Source organism: Diabrotica undecimpunctata, chromosome 2, assembly GCF_040954645.1.
Source record: "Diabrotica undecimpunctata isolate CICGRU chromosome 2, icDiaUnde3, whole genome shotgun sequence".
In the NCBI taxonomy this organism is placed as follows: domain Eukaryota; kingdom Metazoa; phylum Arthropoda; class Insecta; order Coleoptera; family Chrysomelidae; genus Diabrotica; species Diabrotica undecimpunctata.
In genome coordinates this window covers 12495864-12520488 of record NC_092804.1, presented here as the reverse complement: position 1 = coordinate 12520488, position 24625 = coordinate 12495864, and the positions used below count along the sequence as shown (strand labels likewise).

Genomic DNA, 24625 nt, shown 5'->3' with positions numbered 1-24625 from the left:
TAATTAAAAAAATAAAAGCAAACAGCAGTGTGTCCTCTATAATAAACAAAATGTCTCAAAAAGATTCACTAAACAAAATTTCACACAACTCAAGACTCTGGATTGGATCTGAGTTAGAAAGCGGAAGAGAAAACACGTAGTGTGTATACAATGGACAAAACGTATATTTTGTCGTACGTTTTGTATGCCCGACAATAAAACGTAGCGTGAAAACCGGTCTTAACCCTTATCCGGGCAACACATTTTACTTAAGTAAACTCGGGTCAGTTGGGCCCACCACTGTTCTTGAAGGTACTATTCATATTTACCCATATATTTCTAATATTCTTTTTTGATTTTTTATTACAGTTAAATTTAAATTGTCTAGATTAAAAAAAAAGTAATGCTATAGTATGCGGTCTACCTCGAGGGTGCCATCTACCTGAAGGATTTGCACAAATTGCACAAAATAATGAAATGCTAGAAAACTTTTGTAGAAAAAATATTTATGCACAAGTAATAAACATTTGGAGCCAACTTAAGACTTAATTAATAAATAAATAAAAACTTTTGTAAATCTACCAAACCATTTTATTTGAAAATAGAGGTTGATGTTTACGCATACTCTGGAAAAAGATTACGGTATTGTTGCCTTTCATTATTGTGTGAAAACCCGTCTGAGAAAAGATTATGGTAATTAGAAGCTCATGTATAAATTACCGACAAAAACAATCTTTACAAAATAAATAAAACGCGTAAGTCAGAAGAATATTATTATTTTACTTTTACCAATTAATACTTTGTCATATCAATTTACTATTTTAGTTGAAACTAAGCTACGAGTACAAGATTAGCTTATTTCCAACTAGAATATCAAAATTGAAACGACAAATTAAATTAATATTAAATATTAGGTTAAACAGAGAAATACTTAAAATCTGAAAGAACAAATAAAAAGGAATGGATGACGGGGGAGATTCTATGTATGATGGAAGACAGAAGAAACGCTAAAGATAATAAGAATTACTACAACAACATAAATAACGAAATAAAAAGGGCTATTAAAATAGCAAAAGAAAATTGGTTTAGCTCGAAGTGTACAGAGATAGAGTCATTACAACAAAAACATGATTCATTTAACCTCCATAAAAAGATTAAAGAAGCGGCAGGCTTATATAAACACAAGAACACTGGATTCCTGACAGATAATCAGGGAAACATAGTACTGGAAATAGAGCATAAAAGAGATATTTGGATTAAATACGTAGAAAAAACTTTTGAAGATATACGAAGTAACACTGGTATTACAACAAACACCAATTGCGAATCTGGACCACCATTTACAGTCGAAGAAGTAAAATATGCCATCAAAAGCACCAAAGATGGTAAAGCAGTAGGCCCTGATAATTTTCACTCAGAATTCTTAAAACTTATGGACTATGATGGCATAAAATGGTTGACAAATATATTTAACGGTATATATGGTACCGGCGTGGTTCCCCAAGAGTGGTTAGTGTCAACTTTTGTAAATCTTCCAAAAAAACCCAATGCGAGAAAGTGCATTTGACAGAGTAAAACATGACAAATTAATGACTCTAATGCAAGAAATTGGAATTGACAACAAAGATCTTAGAATTATCAGAAACATTTACTACAATCAAACGGCCAAAATCAAAATAGAAGACCAGTTAACTGATAAAATTGCAATAGAACGTGGAGTACGACAGGGCTGTATTTTGTCTCCATTGTTGTTCAACATTTATTCTGAATGGGTATTTAAGGAAGCTTTAGACGGTTGTGCGAAAGAAATACTAATAAACGGTGAATGGTTGAATAACATTAGATATGCAGATGACACTATAGTTTTTGCCGATAATCTGAATGACTTACAGATATTAACAAATCGCATAACAGAAGTCAGCAACAGATACGGACTAGCTCTTAACATAAAGAAAATCAAATTTATGACAATTAGTAAAAAACCAATACTAAACGCTCATCTTACAATCAACCAACAGAATATCGAAAGAGTCGAGCAATATACATATCTAGGCACCAATTTAAATAGCCAATGGGACCACTCAACAGAAATTCAACAGCGAATAATAAAAGCAAAAGCAGAGAAGCGAATGAGAACCATTTTCAACAGTCGAGACATATCATTAAAAACAAATAGCCGTCTATTGAACTGCTACATATTCACAGTTCTGCTCTACGGAATGGAAGCATGGACACTGACTGTTGCATCTATGAATCGACTCGAAGCTTTTGAAATGTGGTGTTATAGGCGCATCTTACGTATATCCTGGGTTGACAGAGTTACTAATGTGGAGGTCCTGCGTAGAATGGGGAAAGAATGTGAAATTCTCATGACCGTCAAAACTAAAAAGTTGGAATATCTAGGACATGTAATGAGAAATCAAGAACGTTACGGCCTTCTCCAGCTTATTCTCCAAGGGAAAGTAAAAGGTAAGAGAGGACCGGGAAGACGACGCATTTCCTGGCTTCAAAATTTACGAAAGTGGTATAACACGACTACCACTGAACTGTTCCGCGCTGCAATAAATAAAGTAAAGATAGCCGTGATGATCGCCAACATCCGGAACGGATAGGCACTTTAAGAAGAAGAGGTTAAAAAAAACAATAAAAATAAAAAAACCATAAATTAGTCTTTTATTTTTCTTTATGGCAATACTTTTTAATTATACAGTGATCGTTACACACATTTCTACTGTATATCTCACAAATTTGGTTTTGTTTCCTGTCCTTTTTTGTTGGGCACATATGACACCTTTTCCTTGTTAAAACTGGAGGTTTTTCTAGTTTTTGCTTTTTATTGTGTGGTGCAACTTCCTGTAAGCATTTTTCAATACACTGTTGTTTCCCATTGTACTTCCCTTGATTTTCTTCTCAAAATTTGAGGCAACATTAGGTGTTCTGCTGTCGTTGTAAGAAACAATATTCACTGTTCATTTTTGTTTTCGTTCCATTTTGGATGTAAATGTGTCCAAGTAATAAACGAGGCTCCCCAACTACGCCTAAAATATTCATAAAAAATGTAAAACATATATTTATGAACCATTTGGTCTAGCGTATCGACACAACATTTTGTACTATTATAATAGAGTATCATATCTAGTTTTTGTCAACATCATCTGCACAGTAAGCATTGTGATGCATGATAGATAGGATTAGGACACTTATTTGTTTTTTTGGAACGTAAGAACAGATGCTTTTGCAGTGAATCCTAAAATTGAAGATTTCTCTAAACGGTTCTTGTTTGGTAAAAATTTCCGAGTAACAAATCTCTTATTTTTTTACTCTGCACACAAGAGTTAGTGAATTTGCAAGTAATTTATGTGCAAGAGCAAGATCAGTGAAATAGTTATCGCAAGTCACATTCCTCTTGGAATTATTATAAAGCTCAACGAGTTGCTTTACAACTTGAGATGCAAGACCTTTGGCTACTGTATTTCCGTTTTTTCCTGTATATGGTATTCCACCTAAAGGTTATTGTGTTTCCGAGTCACAAGCCCACCATATTTTCATACCATACTTATCTGGCTTTGAAGGCATATACTGCTTGAAAGGACAGCTATCTCGATACGGAACAAGTTGCTCATCTACCGTTATGTTTTTTCCTGGTAAATAGTATTTCTGAAAGTTTTGTTTGACTTGATTCCACACATCGCGTATTGCTCCCAATTTGTCATTCCTTCTTCGTTCAGATCTCGTGTCCTTATCATCAAATCAAACAAATCTTAGCAAATTTTTTGAATCGTTTTAACCCCATGTATCTTTAAATATAGTAGGTCCATAAAACTTATTCCAAAGTATATCTACATTATGAATATTGGCACTCTTTTTCGTCCACAAACAAACAAAAGAAATCAACAAGATCATCTACACTTTGACCAGGGGCTAACAGTACTTTGTGCACTTTGTTTTTTATTATGTCGCATAGATCCTGTCGGTTGTGGTTGACTCTTCCAGTTAATTCCATCTTTAGTTTCTAAAATTACACACTCTGAAATCTGAGAACTTGTAACTACACATTCTTCTTCATTATCACCTAATACTACTTGCTGCAAAAGGCAAAAGATGCAGTCTTGACTATGAGCTCTGTGTTCAAGAGCCATGACCTCACCCTAGAAACAAAAATAAGGCTCCTTAAATGTTATGTGTACTCAGTCCTTCTGTACGGAGTAGAAACGTGGACACTGAAGGTGAAAACTCTATCAAAACTTCAGGCTTTTGCGCTATGGTTATGCAGAAGGATCCTGAAGATACCATGGATAGACAAAGTCACCGATGAAGAAGTACTGCGGAGGATGAACACAACCGCCGATTTGGTCAACATCGTGAAGGGCCGTAAGCTGCAGTACTTGGGACATATAATGAGAAATCAAGGCAGATACGAGCCACTCCAATGCATTTTGCAGGGTAAAATTGAAGGAAAAAGGGCCCCAGGACGAAAAAGAATATCCTGGCTTGCTAAACTGAGAGCATGGTATAGAAAGACCTCAACATAGCTATTCCGTATAGCAACCAACAAAGTCATCATAGCCAGAATAATCGCCAACGTTCGGAACGGACAGGCATCCTAAGAAGAAGAACTACTTACTGACCATCCTCTTCACTTGCTTCCGAAAGATGATCTTCAATTTCAGAGTCACTTTCAATGCCACCTAATTCAGGAGATTCTTCATCATCGGAATTCTATTATTAGCAGAAATTATTAGCAATATCTTGCAGTTCTATGGAATGTGGAAACAATATTACTTTAAGAATAAAAATTAGGCTAATAAGATGTTATGTATTCTCTATTATTTTATATGTTGTCGAAGGTTGGACTTCAATGAATACACGTATAAGAAAATTTTAAGCCTTTGAAGTCTATTTGTATCGAGAATCCTGCGAATAAGTTGGATAGATAGAGTTTGTAACGATGATTTGCAGCGGATGGCAAAAGTTAGGTTAGATTAGGTGGTCCAGACAGTAAAAAATAGCAAACTGGAATATTTTGGCCATGTTACGCATCACCCAGAGAGATTAATATACTATATTTAATAATACAATAATTCAAGATAGACGGAAGAAGCAGGCCAGGTCGAAGAAGAACGTTATGGCTTAAAAACCTGATGGAATGAAATTAGTATAGCCAATTTAATACCCAACGCATAATAATAGAGTAGGGCGCAGAGAGAAGAAGATATCTCTGATTAAAAAATGCCACATAAAGATGGCACATAAAGAAGAAGAAACATATATTCGGTGTATTTTAAGAGGGTGTTGTTAAAATTAGTAATAAGTTATTACTAAATATCGATGATGTCGTGCAAGGTGTTCTTTTAATTAAAAAAAAAACAAATAGAAACCTGTTTTTAAGAATTAACCTAATCAGACTTAACCTCAAAAAATAATTAATTAAAAATAATTACGAGGAAAGTAAAAGATATTAATGATTTTTTTATTTTATTCAAATATTCAAATATTTTTATTTATTTATCTTATAAAATAATGATGTGTTATTGTTTCTGTAATACATTTTTCTGTCAGAAGCTTTTGTCTAACACATAATTAAAATTTCTAACTGTCAAGATATATAATTTATTACGATTATTATTACAGCCGAAAATGTGTTGGTGTGCTTGTCCGCCTACCGATAGTTTTTATTTGTTATGTCTATAATAAAAAAAGCAAAAGAGATTAAATTGTTAGACTTCTACAATTGGCAAGTAGTTTTATAACACCTATAACTTATTTTAAACTATTACAATATTATTTCTTTTCACTTTGCGGCTTTTATTTACGAAAATTAATGTAATAAAAACCGGTATTTACGCTACGTTTTATTGTACGTTTTGTCAACTTTTTTGTCTAACTTTTTATTGTCGAATTTTTTACAGTCCTGCCCTTCAAAAGTCGATGAAGATTTATATTGGCCTGACACAGAAGAATCATCTTGCTCCACATCTCAGCCCATATGCCTCAATACAAATTTAGAAATATCAAAAAGATGTTGTGGGGAAAACTCTATATGGGATGAATCTCCGAAATGTTATTCACTCCAACAAGACATAATAAATCCTTGTCCGGACGCATTTGTTGGAATAGACAACATTTGTATATTTAAAATAGCTACGACTTATCCTCCGAATTGCCCATTTGCGGAAACTTTGGCTTATGACGAATATGCAGAATATATTGAAACGGTTCAATATCCCTTTTGGTTACCAATCAACAGAGAAGACGGAACATATGGAAAAGGTAATATTTACTTGTATTGATATATCCTCCTGAGACCTGAGCTGATTCTTTTTGTTTTTTTTTTTTTGATTAAATAATAAAATTCGTATGATGTTGATTATAAAAACACATGTAAATTTTTCTAAATTTTTATTTTGTTGTTAAATATGAAAAAAATTATTTCCATTCAAAAGGACATCAGGATCGCATCAATACAAAATTATTATAAATGAAACTGTTTAAAGCAATTGTTATTTCACGTTAAACATAAAAATATGTCACATGATTCACAATAAACTTTTGTTTTACCCTTGCAACCTGGAAGCTTGCATCTAACAGAATTTTTTAACTCGGATGCCATTGCAGGAATGTGTTGTATCTTTCTTTTAGTAGAAGTTTGAAGTGATGGTCTAGGATTGGAACTGTTTCTAGTTACTAATGTTGAAGTGTTCCCAAAATCAGAATTTTCAGAAATGTTGTCTTTAAGGAGCAACTCGGAAACAGCTATTTTAAATTCCAGGAACTTCATTACGGTTTTATTAGCATCACCAAGTTGCTTATGGTCATCTCTGTATAGAATCCAAGAATTGGCAATCGCAAGATCAAATAAGTGAAAAATGGTTTTGACTGTCCATTTTTTACTTCTAGCTCCCATTCTATAATAACTTATCATCCTGTCAATTAAATCTATTCCCCCTATGCATTCATTATACTTTTTAACAATGTTTGGTCTTCTTCTTCAAGTGCCGTCTCCATCAATGGAGGTTAGCGGTTATGGTGGCAAACGTTTGTCTATCTTCAGCTGTTCTTAAGAGTTCCTCAAATCCAAGTCCTGTCCAGTTTCTGATATTACGTAACCAGGACAATTTTTTTCTTCCAATTCCTCGCTTTCCTTCTATTTTGCCTTTTATTATCAACTGAGGGATGTAGTATTTCTCGTTGCGCAACAAATGCCCTAAATAACTGGTTTTTCTTCTTTTGACTGTTCTCAATAGTTCTTTTTCTAAATTGAGTCTAGCTAGTACTTCTTCATTTGTTTTTCGTGCTGTCCAAGGAATTTTTAAAATTCTACGGTACACCCACATTTCAAATGCCCTCGTTTTAATCTCAATTTAATATTTATATGTGTATCGCAGAATAGAACGCGCATCTTAAAGAAACTATCCCTAGCTTGAGCAATTCTCGCTTTAATTTCTTGTTCTGGGTCCAGCTTGCAATTAATCCAACAGCCAAGGTATTGTTTATTGGTTATGTTTGGTCTAGGTACCTCAATATATCGGTAGTCCTTTTTTGACCACCGCTTACATTCATCTGAAGGTTCTATTTGCAATGCAGTTGACGCTAGCATAACTGATTTCATATCATACCATTGAACTATGTTAATTTTTCCATCAGCTCTTACATCCTGCACAGATGAACCACGACCCAATCGAGTCATCACCTTATCCGATGTTACATGAACTGCTTTGGGTATTCTGGATCTCATTATTGTACCATTTAAAAAAATATTTTTGTTTAACATGTACTCAAGTAAAGGTAAGGTGGTGAAATATCTATCGATGAACACATGCGTTCCTTCTAATAACGTTGTAGATAACTTAATAACTGTGGATGGACCAACACCTAACTTCTTAACATCATCATCATTCTGCAGAAATGTATTTTTCCTTTGATAAATATCGAAGTCTAATATTAATCCTTTGGGAGTGGCACAGACAAAATTTTTTAATCCTTCTGGGTTAGGTTTACCTCGAACAAATTGTTTCATGTTACACACGCCCGTAAAAGGTATCATTTGTTCGTCCACAGCAACCTCATTGTATCTTGGAAGTGTCAAGCAACCTCTTCGTATTCTGTCAACTAAAGGCCGGATCTTAAATAATTTGTCAGCATTTCTTTGATCTTGAGGCACATCAGTGTCAATAACTACTTTTAAGTTGCTCCTGATTTGAAAATATCTATCACGAGTCATGGCTTGTGCAATGCTGTTGACTTTTGTTGTCTTAGCCCAAAACATTCTACTTTGTGGATAATTCAGACAGGACATTAGAATAGATATTCCAAAAAATTCTTTCACCTCCGTTAGAGTAACGTTCAAAGGTTTTCCTTTTTCTTGCAAAAATTTAATATTTGTACAATTACAAATATTCTCAAAATCTGAATCATCAAAATACATACCGACATAGTTTTCAACTTTCCACATGTATTTCGGTTCTCCTTTTTTTTTTCGTTCACTGAGTGGCACGTTATCTAATTCATCTTCGGATGACATTTCTGTATCTTGTTCATCATCTGTATGTTGGGCCGAATCTGATTGCTGAGGCTGATACGATTCTTCATTTGGATCAAAGCCGTCATCAGAGTTTTCAGAATCTGAAACGTCTATATCTGAATTTTCCAGGCATTCAAGAAGTCTTTCAATGTCAACTTCGGGTCTTAAATATTTTTTATTACCAAACACAGCTGAAACAAAAAAGTCTAATATAATATTTTATGTATGCCTAAGGACCTGACGTCCATAAAAAAGGACATCCCCGTTTTAGATAAAAAACAATTTAAAAATGGTTTGATAAGACAACTACATCGCATGAATGCATTTATACTATCCTAAGTTATTAGACTAAGCAACATTTAGGTTAATAATCTAATAAAATTAGCTACTTACCATCAATTGTTTTTCTATAACTGCCCGCCATTTTTGTCACTTGAGATTAACAGGTTAACTAAGTTATAATGTGGTCACAGTAATACGGCGCGCTGTTGTCAGGGTCACTTGTATATACACTACGATGGACCGTGGGACTCGGCGCTGTAAATTTAGTTCTTTCCAAAAAAATATATAAAACGTAAATGTCCATTTAATTGGACATCAGGTCTCAGGAGGATATATCAGCGGTCGGGGAACTTTTTTAATCATAACCCCAAAATATTTTTGTGTAAGTTAATATTACCCCATCGAGAAGAGCAAAAAAAACCTCGCCTCTTTTTAGCTTCTTTTCTATTATAGCCCCATGATAATTTTAAAAAGACAACAATAACATCATCATTTATTCAATTTATCAATGTAGTACCTAGTAATACATAACGGAAATAATATACAGTTAAGTATATATAGTATACAGTTATATAATAGCAATTTCACATTTAAAAGGATCTACAATCCAACTGACAGTACGTGTATCAAGATCTGAACAAAACTAACCTTGAAAAAGAAGCTATCTTGTTCTGTTCTACTTTCTGTCTTGAATATTGCAGCTTTAATCCAAACGCTGACACTATTTCTCTTGCTGAAATGATATTAATATTCTTTCCTTGCAATTCTTTGTTTATTATATTCATACCCTCAAAAAAGTCCGCTAAATATGCGAGATATGCAACCCAGGAAGAGTTTTTAAACTTATCTACGAGAATATTTTTTTGATCAACCATAAAAATTTCGACTTTAGTTTTGAGAGTCCATACTCGATTTAGTACATTTCCGCGAGAAAGCCACCTTACTTCTGTATAATAAAGTAGGTCCGTATATTCAGCTTCACCGTCCTGACATAATTCACGAAATAGCCGCGTGTTTAATGCTTAAATATTTGACCATAAGGGCCTGGCTATGGATTATGCAGTGAGTAACTTCAATATTTGGGTTATTTTTTTTACGAAAGCCGAAAAACCATTAATATGAGCAAGCATAGCATTTTAAACTTTGCGCTTTGAAGTATTCATTTACTTTATTGTAGAGATCAATTCCACTAGATCTCAACTCGAGAGGAAAACAAAACAGCAATTCATCTTCAAAATTATCTGCACCTTTGTAGCGAACATATAGCATTAGCTGTGCGTTGCTACTAAAATCAGTTGTCTCATCAAGCTGAATAGCAAAATATTTAGCCTGTTTTAATGCAACAATAACCTGTTCCTTCACATTTTCTGCTAATATAGAAATTCGTTCTTTCACAATTCTCGCAGACAAGGGCACTGAATTCAGTTTCTTCGCTTCTTTTTAACCACACATAATCTCTGCCATTTTTACAGCAGCTGGTTTAACCAAATCTTTACCAATAGTGTATGGTTTTTTATTTCGAGCAATCAACTAGGTTACTTCAAAGCTAGCCCTTGATGCTGAACGCTGATCAAATGCACCAAGCAAGTTGCTATTCAATCTTTGTCTTTTAACAGAGATTTCTAAATTTGCAAAGTATTCTCGCGGTTTGGAAGACAAGTGTGAATGCAAATTATCTAAATATTTCTTCAATTGACTTTTTTTGAAAGATTCTGAAAACAGTACCTTCATACATACTACACACTGTGGTTTCATTGTACCATTGTCTTCTATTTGTTCTATTTGTGTAAAACCGCTATTAAGGAATTCGTCTTGGTATGTTCTATTTGCTGCCATCTTAAGGAGATAATAGTTGTAAAATATTTAAATTAAATTTTTAAATTGCGGCTTACCTTGATCGATATATCGATCGTTAATGATAAAATGGTGGCCTTCTCTGACTCGTCAATGTATTTGTATCTTGACGGCATGGCACGGACTGAACCTGAGCAGGTAGCCGGGTCGGTGCCACAGAATAAATAACAATCAGAATACCCACTCTCAGATGCCACCTTTAAAGTGTGTCAGCAAGCGATCGCCATATCTTAAACGGAAACATAGACTCGGATTGAGAAATTTGTGACAAGCTACGACAGAACTGTAATTTAAATTTTTAGAAATTAATAATTTAGTAAATTTGAAATAATTTAATCTATTCTTCAATTAAAAGTGTGAATAAAATATTGCATATTATGTCTTTGGATGCCGTAAATAAATTAAACCGGGTTAATTTTTCTATGCACACAACATAAAATTTCACTGAACAGCACTGGTTCCGTTTAAAACATGGTTGTTTCTGTCTGCGCGAACAAAATGCGCGTACTTATCTTGACAAGCAGAGTGGGCATTCTGATATCTGATTGTTTATTATTCTGTGCCGGGACTGAGCTTTAGTTCGCAAAGATGTAACTCTAGAAAACTCTAGTGGAGGGGAGTGAGAAGGCGTGGCCTGCATATGTCACTAAATTGTTTAAGTAAAAAAAATACTAACAGGTTTGGAAAATAGCAAATTAAAAATATATACTTTTTACTCACAAAAGTTTCGTTTTTACCCTCAAAAATTTCATTTTTATCCCATTTGGGGAAATTTGCCCCATTTCCCCGACCACTGGTATATATGTTGGACAGGAATTTTTAGTTCATATTTTTAGTTCAGATAAATGTTATCTTCAATGAATATTACAAATAGTTATTTTTGTAAATATATAATCAAGACAATTTTGTTCAGACTGTAAAACTTTTACTCACATTCTGTATTTTATTCTCTATATACATTTATAGATTTACACATGTATTTATACCAATGAAGTGTACTGCCCAATAATGACAACATATACGTATACAAATTTACATGTGGTAACTGCCCAAAAACATACATCGGACAAACCGGTAAAACCTTTAACAAACGTATAATAGAACACAACAGGGCCGGCTTTCAATATCAGAAATCTATGAAACCTAGTAAATTAAAAAATACAGATATAGTTAAATTTAATTGAACTTGAGACGAGACAAACAGCTCATCCCTCCTCAACTTATTCAGTTGAAGACTATAAATTGTTGACGAATAGTAAAAATACATGCACTTTCAACAAGTAACGGTCGAATCCGTCACTTATTTAAAAGGAACAAATGCTCATATCATATTTATTGATCTTAAGAAAGCATATAATCAGGGAAGAAAAAACGAATATGAGCTGGTAAATATGGTATATCAAGCGAAATGAAAATAAAAAAATCTCTGGATTGCTTGGAAATCCAAGCGGCGACGGCATCTGTGGTGTGTATGTATAGCTGTGTTATTTGCCTTCAAATCTCCTTACTGTTATAACTTTAATACTGTTTTTTTTGCATTTATAAAGAATTTAGTATCTATTTTATTGTAGGTTTGTTCTACTGGAACGAGCAGTCCGAACTTTATAAAACACCTTTAAGCAGTTTTAACATTTCTTTCGATGAACTGCTTTTAGATAATCATTGTTTAATTTTGACTAAACCACAATATGTAAAAGCTGTACCATGTGACGAAATACATACAGCTATATGTGCCTACAGAACTTTATCAGATAGAACAAAATCATTTTGCACACAGACTTTGGGCCTGAATTGTAAACAGAGTACCTACTCTCCCGAATCAGTATGTTTCTGTAAACAATATCAACCAGACGGAAATAAAATTGAGTTGCAGATGCCATACCAAAATCTGCTTTACACATCTCTAGATGAAGTTTGTGACATAGGATTAGAAAGAAAAGACAATCAATATTTTTGGACCTACTCTAATGTATCTATTGAATACACCAACTGGTCACCTAATACAGAATTTGGTACAAATTTTGCATATGGTGCCATGTCTTCTGATGGATGGGTATTGAGGGAAAACAAATTTGATAATAAATGTAGTCTTTTCGAGATATTTCCTCCTTTTCTCAATGATTCTTTGGTTTTAAGCTATAATAATGTATCTTCTATATTTACTGTATCGGTTACCAATGCTGCTTACTGGAAGCAAAAAGATACTGTGGAGGAACCTTTGTTGTTTTGTTTTACCGATGCAGCCGAAGATTTAATAGTAAAAAGATTAGATATTACAAAAAATAATAATAATATTTTTACGTTTCTGGACCTGGATGGACCTGGACACTATTGGTGTGAAGGATTTTTGTATCCAGACCTGGAAGTGAGAAAATCTAACGTTTATTTCTTACCGTAAGTATTTAATTAATTAAATTATTATTACAGGGTAACAGTTTTCAGCAACTTGTACCTTCTTAAGTGGGGGAATGGAATATAGATTTAAATTATAGCATGCGAAAAAATCTGAGAGCAAACTGAGAACAAATGGGAAAACATAAAGCAAATAATGAACAAAGCAGCAAAAGAATGTAATAAACAAGAGAATAAAAAGGGGAAAGACTGGTTCGACATAGAGTGTCAAAAAGAAATAGAACTAAGAAGGATGAAAATGATCACGAAAGAAACAACAAAGACAAAGAATAGATATAGGCAGCAAAGACAAAAAGTAAAGAGGGCGCTGAGAGAAAAGAAGAGAAAACACATAGAAAATAAGCTAAAAGAAATAGAAGATAATTACAGAAATAAAAAAATAAAAAACCTATATCAAGGTGCTAGAAATGAAAAAAAAAGGTTTCCAACAAAAACCCATATCCGTTAAAAACAAAGCAGGAAATAATATAAGGGGGGAAGCAGAAATAGTCTAAAGATGGAAAGAGTATTTTGATGAATTACTAAATGGTAGTAATAAGTCAAACCAAAGAGAATGTATGGAAGCAGAAGCAAGAATCGAACACTTAGAAGACATAGAAGATAATTCACCAGCAAAGAACAAATCGAGGAAATCATAAAAAATTTGAAAAACAACAAATCCCCTGGAAGCGATAACATAACAGCAGAGATGATGAAATATGGTGGAAAACTGCTAAATAATTGGATATACAAGATAATAAAGGAGATATGGATAAAAGAACGAATACCAGAAGATTGGAAGGAAGCCATTATTTGCCCATTACACAAAAAAGGAGACAAAACAGAATGCAGTAATTACAAAGGAGTAGCGTTACTAAATACCGTATATAAAATCCTATCAAAATCCATAAAAGATAAGCTAGAAAAAGAAGTTGAAAATGTAATAGGCGAATATCAGTGCGGATTTAGACGAGGGAGAAGCACAACGGACCAAGTATTCATAATCAGAGAATTACAAGCAGAAAGCTATGAACACAACTTACCAACGATAGCGCTGTTCATCGACTTCCAGCAAGCATACGATAGAATAAAAAGGAAGGAATTAAAAGAGACCCTTGAGGAACTGGGAGTTAGCAGAAAGTTGCGTAACATGATACTGCGTACTTTAGAGAATACAGAAAACAGAGTCAAAGTAAACAATCATGCATCGGACAAATTTATAGTAAACGAAGGATTAAGGCAGGGCGATCCTTTGTCATCATTACTCTTCAATTTATGCCTAGAAAAAATAATGCGAGAAGCGAAAATCAATAGAGAAGGACTCCTATATCATAAAAGACACCAAGTTTTGGCATTTGCGGATAATATAGTGTTGCTGGCAAGAGGAAAAAAAGAGCTACAGGAGATAGTACAGAGAATAGTAAAAGCAGCAAAGAAAATAGGACTTTACATAAATGAAACTAAAACAAAATGTATGCAGTGGACAGATGATCAGTTCAGGGATGGACGAAAGTTTAAAGTAGAAGTAGAATAAAGATCAACATACGAATTCGAAATGGTAGAAAGATTTACATACCTAGGTACAATAATATCACGTAAACCTAACATTAAAGAAGAAATACAAGCTAGTATAATGGCAGGCAATAGAAGTGTACATGCTCTTAGTGGAATGTTGAAAAGCAAGTTTTTATCAAGAAAGGCAAAAATACAGTTATACAAAACAACTATACAACCAATAGTAACATACTGCAGTGTGACATGGACAATGACAAAAAATGAACAAAATTTACTGGAGATATGGGAAAGGAAAATCCTAAGGAAGATATATGGAGGAATAATAAGGGACGGTTTATGGATAAGAAGATCAAATGATGAGTTAAAGAAATTATATAATCAACCTAACATAATAGGAGTCATAAAGGCACAGAGACTAAGATGGCGAGGTCATCTCGAGGTCCTAGAAAGGATGCCAAACACGAGGACTCCAAATAGGCTACTAAACTACACTATAACTTTAGAGAAAAAAAGAGAAAAGGGACAAAAAATAGATGGAATCAGGAGGTAGAAAAAGATATGGAAGAAATTGGACTAGAAGGCCAGAAAATAAAAATGAATAACAAGAAGGAATGGAGAAAAATCACATATCGGGCCAGAGAAGATCTCAGTACATAAATGAAAGCGAAAATGAAGAAAGAACAAACTTTTTAAGCCTTGGGCCTCTAAGGCCTTTAGTGCTATTGTATATATATATATATATATATATAAATATATATATATATATATATATATATATATATATATATATATATATATATATATATATATGCGAAAAAATCTGAGTAACGTTATAGTTTGATCCGAATCTAGTAATTTCATAAATGAATTAGGAACTGTGATGCGTGTGTTATAATAATAATAATAATAATAATAATAATAATAATAACCTGTGGGAGTTTTTTGTCAGTTCTTCTATCAGGCGCGGCCCCCTGCGAATGGGGGATGCTCTCTGGGTATTCGTAGCGCAGATACCCAGAGGGTAGCAGGGATACCTGCCGTGGAACAAAAACTGACACCTGGCAGTAGGTATAAAATGCACACCCATGATAATGGAGTATAATAATTTATGTTTAGGGCCGCTGCCTGGGGATCGCCAGGGCACGTCTGGAGCCGGCGCTGGACGTGACAGCATGCGGGACGTCGGTGGCAGGGTGTTGAGGAGGCGGGCCCCTGTCATACAATCAGCTACAGCCCAACAACAACAAGAACAACAACCACAAGCGAGCCAAACAACAACAAGAGCTCCGCTCGCTGAAGGTGCTGCGCTGGAACATCAGCCGGCGCTCACTCAAGCGGGACGACCGAGGCAGCGCATGAAATGGACTGTGTCCATGAATGAAAATATTTTGCGCTTTTATTATAAGGTGACAAACCTCGGTCAAGAAACGATCGGCTATCGACAAAATCTGTATGCCGAATTTTGCAGAGAGTACCCAGAAATCCAAGTATCTGAACAACGAGTAGCAGATCAATACCGGGTAATTATCAGAAATAATCTCATCCCAGAGACTAGACGCAATACCATCAGAAGCGAAATCGAACGGGAGATTCATAATCAAGAGGTAGTTGGAAATCAAGCCCTTAACGAAATACAAGAGCCAATTCCTGAGGTTGTCATACAAGAACAAGAAACTCAACCTGATAATACACAGCAGGAGAAGGAGTTGCGCGATAGCCTAGTTAACGAAATGGCACGCGCCGTACAAGAGTTTAATGGAACAAACCCACTTAGCAGACCACCGCTACCAAGAGTAAACTCTTGTAAGAAACTAGGAGTGCTGTTACAAATTGTGAACACTGAAGTTCTGCCCAATTATGTCGTAGAAGCCCATACATTGGAATATATGCACACGCTGATTTACTGTGCAGCAACAGCAATTGCTAATGTTATGGGCATTAAGACCAGAACACGACGGGGTACTAATATCGGAGGGACAGATAACAGAGTTGCACCTTGGGAAAAACGGCTGCTAACGAAAATTGAATCATTACGTAGGGACATTGGTCAAATCACGGAATATGTTCGAGGAACAACAAGTAGAAAAGTAATCAGAAGAGCTGAAGAAATAATGCTAACCACCGCAAGACACTCACAATATAATCCAGAAAACAACACAGCACAACAGTGCCTGGATACATTAAAACAAAAGCTTTCCGTTTACTCAGGCCGACTAAGGAGATACAAAATTAGTAACAAACGAAAATCTGACAATACGCTTTTTGAAAATGCCGAGAAGGCGTTCTATCGGAAACTCAATTCTACTGCAGAAAGTGCCAATAAATCTTACCCAAGCCGAGAAGAAATCCATGAGTTTTGGGGAAATCAACTTTCCACACCAGCCGCTCTTAACACCAATGCTGGATGGATCGAAGATACGGCGCACAACTGCCAACACTACGTTACTGCTCCCTACGAACCCTTCACCACTGAAGAAGTTTCAAATATTATTAAAGAGCTTCATAACTGGAAATCTCCTGGACCAGATGGCGTTCAGAACTTCTGGCTTAAAAAGTTCTGGAGTATTCATGAGTGCCTATCAGCAGTAATTAATAACACTATTTCTAATCCGCAGGAAATACCATCTTTCCTAACCCAGGGAACAACTTATTTAATTCCCAAAGATCAAAATAACACCCAAGATCCAACCAAGTACCGCCCAATTACTTGTCTTCCAACTCTGTATAAATTGGTCACATCCTGTGTAGCCCGGCGTATCAACCAACACTGTGCTCTAAACAATATCATAGAGCCACAACAGAAAGGATGCGCTAAGGGTTCCATGGGCTGCAAAGAACAACTTATCATCGACTCTGTCATTTCTAACCAAGCATACAGCAAAAAACGGAATCTCTTTACTGCTTTCATCGACTACAAGAAAGCGTTTGATTCAGTGCCACATGAATGGCTTATAGATATATTAAAAATATATAAAGTCGATGATAACATAGTGACCTTTTTAAAACATATAATGTCAGATTGGAAGACAAAAATTCACCTCAAAATACCTGGTGAAAACAATATCGAAACTGAAAATATTGCAATCAACCGAGGCCTATTTCAAGGAGATTCGTTGAGCCCACTGTGGTTTTGTCTAGCGATGAACCCCCTATCCCAGATACTGAACTCAACTGACACAGGTTTTAGCATCAAAAATAACACCACTGTTGTTGCAAAGCTTAATCATCTATTGTATATGGATGATTTAAAACTACTAGCTTCCACTCGAAGCCACCTGGATCAGATGCTAAAAACAGTAGAAAATTTCTCTAATGATATTAGTATGCACTTCGGTCTTGACAAGTGCCGTGTCTTAAATATAATCAAAGGAAAGGTTCAGCCCGGCGGATTCGATATGCAAAACGGCCAGAACATCGAGGCCATGGGTGAAAATGATATGTATAAATACCTCGGAATAAAGCAAGCGCGGAAGATTGACCATAAGCAAATGAAAACTGAGATAACTACTGAGTTTATACGAAGGGTAAAACAGCTGCTTCGTTCACACCTTAACAGTAAAAATTTGTTTAAGGCACTAAACACCTACGCATATTCCGCGCTTAGCTACTCATTTGGTATTATTAAGTGGACAAAAACCGATATAGAAAATCTTCAGCGAAAAGTACGAACACATCTCACAAAGGCACAAAAACACCATCCTCGAAGTGCACTAGAAAGAATGACATTACCGCGGTATTTAGGAGGACGAGGACTTATGGATATAAGTGAGCAACTAGAAAAACAAATTACTAATTTAAGAACTTATTTTCAGGTGCAGGCTGAGACATCTACTCTACATCGCGCGATTTGCGCAGTAGATGATACAACACCGATCAAACTGAGGGAACCAGAAATGCGCATAAGCCATCTTACCAAGGACGAAAAAATGCGCACCTGGATGGGTAAACCTCTGCACGGGCGACATCCCAATGAGGTCAGTCAAGACCATGTCGACAATATAGCGTCGAACTATTGGCTGACATCAGGAAAGATGTTCCCTGAAACAGGAGGTTCACTACTGGCCATTCAGAATCAGGTTATACCAACTAAAAATTACCTAAAATATATCGTCAAAGACCCTCAGGTCAAAAATGACAAATGCCGATATGGGTGTCAAGCTCAGGAAACCATCCAACATCTTACCGGGGGATGTCAGGCATTTGCTGCAACTGAATATAAGGAACGGCACGACTCAGTAGGAAAGATCATTCATCAAGAGATAGCTATCAAACTGGGACTTCTTCAAAAAAACCATCTTCCATATTATCAATACGTTCCTGAGAGTATACTTGAGAATGACAACTACAAGCTATACTGGGACCGCACTGTGCTCACAGATCAAACAGTGGCACATAATAGACCGGATCTCATACTTGTTAATAAACTAAAGAGACAAACAACATTAATTGATGTGGCGATACCCAACAACAATAATCTTCGTGTTAAACAGAACGAAAAAATCGCCAAATACAGGGATCTGGAAATTCAAATACGAAGACAGTGGAGAATGGAAAGTACGCAGACAATACCTATTATTCTCTCTACTACTGGAGTCATTCCAGAGAACCTCCTAGAAAACATAAAAAGGCTAGGTCTGAATGAACATCTCTACAAGACCATCCAGAAAGCTGTACTACTCTCAACGTCTAGGTGTGTACGAAAATTTCTGGGAGATACTCCAGCATACCAAGTCACCTAGGGCTCGATAACACGGAAAGAGTCCCACCAGAGCTCAATCCTTTTGATACCGTAGGTATCTGGGATGAGTGAATTTTCCCCTTAGAGGGAGTGTGAGCCGTATGGCTAAATCTGGATAATAATAATAATAATAATAATAATAATAATAATAATAACCTGTAGGAGTTTTTGTCAGTTCTTCTATCAGGCGCGGCCCCCTGCGAATGGGGGATGCTCTCTGGGTATTCTTAGAACCGATACCCAGAGGGTAGCAGGGATACCTGCCGTGGAACAAAAACTGACACCTGGCAGTAGGTATAAAATGCACACCCATGAAAATGGAGATTATTGATTTATGTTTAGGGTCGCTGCCTGGGGATCGCCAGGGCACGTCTGGAGCCGGCGCTGGACGTGACAGCATGCGGGACGTCGGTGGCAGGGTGTTGAGGAGGCGGGCCCCTGTCATACAATCAGCTACAGCCCAACAACAAGAAGAACCACAAATGAGCCAAACAACAACAAGAGCTCCACCCGCTGAAGGTGCTGCGCTGGAACATCAGCCGGCGCTCACTCAAGCGGGACGACCGAGGCAGCGCATGAAATGGACTGTGTCCATAAACGAAAATATTTTGCGCTTTTATTATAAGGTGACAAACCTCGGTCAAGAAACGATCGGCTATCGACAACAACTGTATGCCGAATTTTGCAGGGAATACCCAGAAATTCAAGTATCTGAACAAAGAGTAGCAGACCAATACCAGGTAATTTTAAGAAACAATCTTATCCCAGAGACTAGACGCGACATCATCAGAAGCGAAATTGAACAGGAGATCCATAACCAAGAGCAAGTTGCAGACCAAGTCCCTAATGAAGTCCCCAACGAGCAGATTCCTGAGCTTCTCGTACAAGAAACTCAACCTAATAATACACAGCAGGACAATAACGAGTTGCACGATAGTCTGGTAAACGAGATGGCACGCGCTGTACAAGAGTTTAGTGGAACAAACCCACTTAGCAGACCACCGCTACCAAAAATAAACTCCTCTAAGAAACTAGGAGCGCTGTTACAAATTGTGAATACTGAAGTCCTACCCAATTATATCACAGAAGCCCACACATTAGAATATTTGCATATGCTGATTTACTGTGCGGCAACAGCAATTGCTAATGTTATGGGCATTAAGATCAGAACACGACGGGGTACCAACATCGGAAGGACTGGTAACAGAATAGCACCCTGGGAAAAACGACTGCTGGGGAAGATTGAATTACTGCGTAGGGACATTGGACAAATAACAGAATACATAAGAGGAGTAAGAAGTAGAAAAATCATCAAAAGAGCTGAAGAAATATTGTTTAACACTCTAAGACACTCACGACATGATCCAGAAAACAACACACCTCAACAATGCCTGGACACATTAAAACAAAAACTATCTGTTTACTCAGGCCGCCTGAGGAGGTACAAGGTTAGTAACCACCGGAAATGCGACAACATACTTTTTGAGCAAGCAGAGAAGGCTTTCTATAGGAAACTTAATTCCACTGTAGAAAATGCAAATAATAAATCCCACCCAAGCCAAGAAGAAATTCATGAGTTTTGGGGAAACCAACTTTCGACGCCAGCTACTCATAATAACAATGCTGGATGGATTGAACAGACGACGAACAACTGTCAACACTACAGTAATATTCCTTATGAACCTTTCACCACTGAAGAAGTCTCGAACATTATCAAAGAGCTTCATAACTGGAAATCTCCTGGACCAGACGGAGTTCAAAACTTCTGGCTAAAGAAGTTTTGGAGTGTTCATGAGCTTTTAACAGTATTTATTAATAATATTATTTCTAATTCACAGGAAATACCATCATTTCTTACTCAGGGAACCACTTATCTAATAGCGAAGGATCAAAGTAATACCCAAGATCCAGCAAAGTACCGCCCAATTACTTGTCTTCCAACTTTGTACAAATTGGTCACATCCTGTGTGGCCCGGCGTATCTACCAACATTGTGCTCTGAACAATATCATAGAGCCTCAACAGAAAGGATGCGCTAAGGGCTCCATGGGCTGCAAAGAACAACTTATTATCGACTCAGTCATTTCTAACCAGGCATACACCAAAAAAAGAAACCTTTTTACTGCCTTCATTGACTACAAGAAGGCTTTTGATTCAGTGCCGCATGAATGGCTTATAGATATATTGAAAATATATAAAGTCGATGATAATCTCGTGACCTTTTTGAAGAATATAATGGCAGAGTGGAAGACTAAAATTCACCTCCAAATACCGGGTGAAATTAATATCGAAACTGAAAATATCCCTATTAACCGGGGGCTTTTCCAGGGGGACTCGTTGAGTCCACTTTGGTTCTGCCTAGCAATGAACCCACTATCTCAGCTGCTGAACTCTACTGACTCAGGTTTTAGCATCAAAAATAACAACACTGTTGTAGCGAAGCTTAATCATCTGTTGTATATGGATGATTTAAAATTAATGGCTTCCACTCGAAACCACCTAGATGAGATGCTAAAAACTGTAGAAAATTTCTCAAATGATATCAGTATGAATTTTGGACTAGACAAGTGCCGTATACTAAATATAGTCAGAGGAAAGATTCAGCCCGGAGGTTTCGATATGCAAGATGGCCAAAACATCGAGGCAATGGGTGAAAATGATATGTACAAATATCTCGGAGTAAAACAAGCGCGGAAAATTGACCATAAACAAATGAAAACTGAACTAACTTCGGAGTTCGTACGAAGAGTAAGACAACTAAATCGGTCATATCTTAATAGTAAAAATTTGTTTAAGGCATTAAATACGTACGCCTGTTCCGCGCTGAGCTACTCATTTGGTATTATAAAGTGGTCAAAAACAGATATAGAGGGTCTTCAGCGGAAAGTAAGAACACTTCTCACAAAGGCGCAAAAACATCACCCACGCAGTGCAGTAGAAAGAACAACATTACCGCGGTATCAAGGGGGAAGAGGACTTATGGATATAGGTGAGCAATTGGATAAACAAATTGCTAATTTAAGAACTTATTTTCAGGTACAGGCTGAGACATCTACTTTACATCGAGCAATTTGCGCAGTAGATGATACGACGCCGCTTAAACTGAGGGAACAAGAAATGCGCATAAACCACCTGACTAAACAAGACAAAATGCGCACCTGGATGAGTAAACCTCTGCATGGGCGACATCTCAATGAGATCAGCCAAGAATATGTCGACAATACAGCGTCGAACTATTGGTTGACATCAGGAAAGATGTTTCCCGAGACTGAGGGTTTCCTACTTGCCATTCAGGATCAGGTTATTCCAACTAAAAATTACCTGAAATATATTGTTAAAGATCCTCAAGCCCAAAATGACAAATGCCGATATGGATGCCAAGCCCAAGAAACCATCCAACATCTTACCGGCGGCTGCCAGGTATTTGTCGGTACTGATTATAAAGAACGCCATGACTCAGTAGGAAAGATTATCCACCAAGAACTAGCTGACAAACTGGGACTTCTCCAAACCGACCATCTTCCTTATTATCAATACGTCCCTGATAGAATGCTTGAAAATGACAACTACAAGCTATACTGGGACCGCACTGTGCTTACAGACCAACCAGTGGCCCATAATAGACCCGATCTCATACTAGTTAATAAAATTACTAGGCAAACAACACTTATTGATGTGGCGATACCCAACACCAATAATTTACGTGTTAAATACAACGAAAAGATCGCCAAGTACAGAGATCTAGAAATACAAATCAGGAGACAATGGAGAATGGAAAGTACCCAGACGATACCCATTATTCTTTCTACCACTGGAGTCATCCCGAAGAGCCTCCTAGAAAACATAAAAAAGCTGGGTCTAAACGAACATCTATATAAGATTATGCAGAAAGCTGTGTTACTTTCGACGTCCAGATGCGTACGAAAATTTTTGGGAGATACACCGACATACCAAGTCACCTAGGACTCGATAACATGGAAAGAGTCCCACCAGAGCTCAATCCTTTTGATACCGTAGGTATCTGGGATGAGTGAATTTTCCCCTTAGAGGGAGTGTGAGCCGTATGGCTAAATCTGGATAATAATAATAGCGTTTATTGTCCAACAGAATCCATTTATAGGACAAAATACAATACTAAAATTAAATGATATATTAATAATTCATAAGTACTAACTAAATAACACATTTTTCGAGTATTTTACCTTAACATAAAGAAACTACTCAATCACCTAGGTAGATCTCAGCCATCCTAGTAAGCTGCTTTAAACTGCAGTGAAATATATCGCAGTAAGCACTTAAGGAATTATAATATACTCAGTGACATTAGAAGTGTTACACCCAGAAGGAGTAATTTCTTGAACTTAATTTTTTGGCAACAGAATGACTATATTTAAAACATGCTATGATAACAATACCAATCGTTTATCTCTTCTACTTTTTGTAAAAATAAAGTTTTATCTTCTAATTTTTTTTGTGAGAGACCGACCTGTGAAAACCGGTTCGTATAGAAATTTTTAGTTATTGTTCCTTAGTCTAATTGTATTCAGTGTAAGCAATGCCTCGAGTTCGAATAAATCATAATTACCACCATTTTAGCGATTTTGACAGGGGTAGAATTTTTGTGTATAAAGATATGGGTTTGTCGTATCGCGAAATTGGCCGTCGTGTTAATTGTATGGCAATGACGGCTATGCGTGTCTGTCGTATGTGGACAAACTAAGGCAGAGGAATAAGAAGAAGACCAAATGGTCAACCAAGGTGTACCACAGAGCGTCAAGATAGGCGCTTTAGATTACTGGCTCTGCGAGACCGTTTTGCTACTGCGCGTCAAATTGCTGACCAATGGTTTGGAGTAGTAGATAAACCTGTTATACCCTGGCCGCTTAAAACATGGAATCCAAGGTCGCATGATCACTCAATGCAAGCATCGACAGGCGCTCGAAACTAGACCTTATGGGAAATTGTTTACACCGTCATTATTTGTGTCATGATACTATAACTTAAATGTTTTATGTATCATGATTTGTGTTTCACTTTCGCTGGCTGGTGAATTTTGTGAAAATGTTTAAAATTAATGTAAATCAATAACCTCTAAAAAACGGTATAAATATATTATAGCAACATTGTTAGTTCGTTTTTGTTGAGCGGTGTAAACGTGGGAAAAGTGGTAACATAGAAAGAGGAATATTTAAGAGTGCGTGCCATTCACATGATCATTCCATCTTTTCAGCGGCTCAACTATAGTATGCGTACACTATACCTTCGTATTCGAGCCTTTGGACTGGTTTCATTCCGCCCATGACTAGTGCTTCCTTAGACTGCGGACCACGGTCATCAACGTTTGAA

General features: G+C 36.4%; 1 protein-coding gene across 1 annotated transcript in view; it reads left to right on the top strand.

Moving 5' to 3' along the window:
- LOC140434198 (uncharacterized) overlaps nucleotides 1–24625 on the top strand; it is a 68655-nt gene that overhangs the window by 6984 nt on the left and 37046 nt on the right. Inside the window, exons 2-3 of the mRNA XM_072522282.1 lie at nucleotides 5889–6249; nucleotides 12208–13030. Of these exons, the coding sequence (XP_072378383.1) occupies nucleotides 5889–6249; nucleotides 12208–13030 (1184 nt within the window). The remainder of the gene's footprint in view (nucleotides 1–5888; nucleotides 6250–12207; nucleotides 13031–24625) is intronic.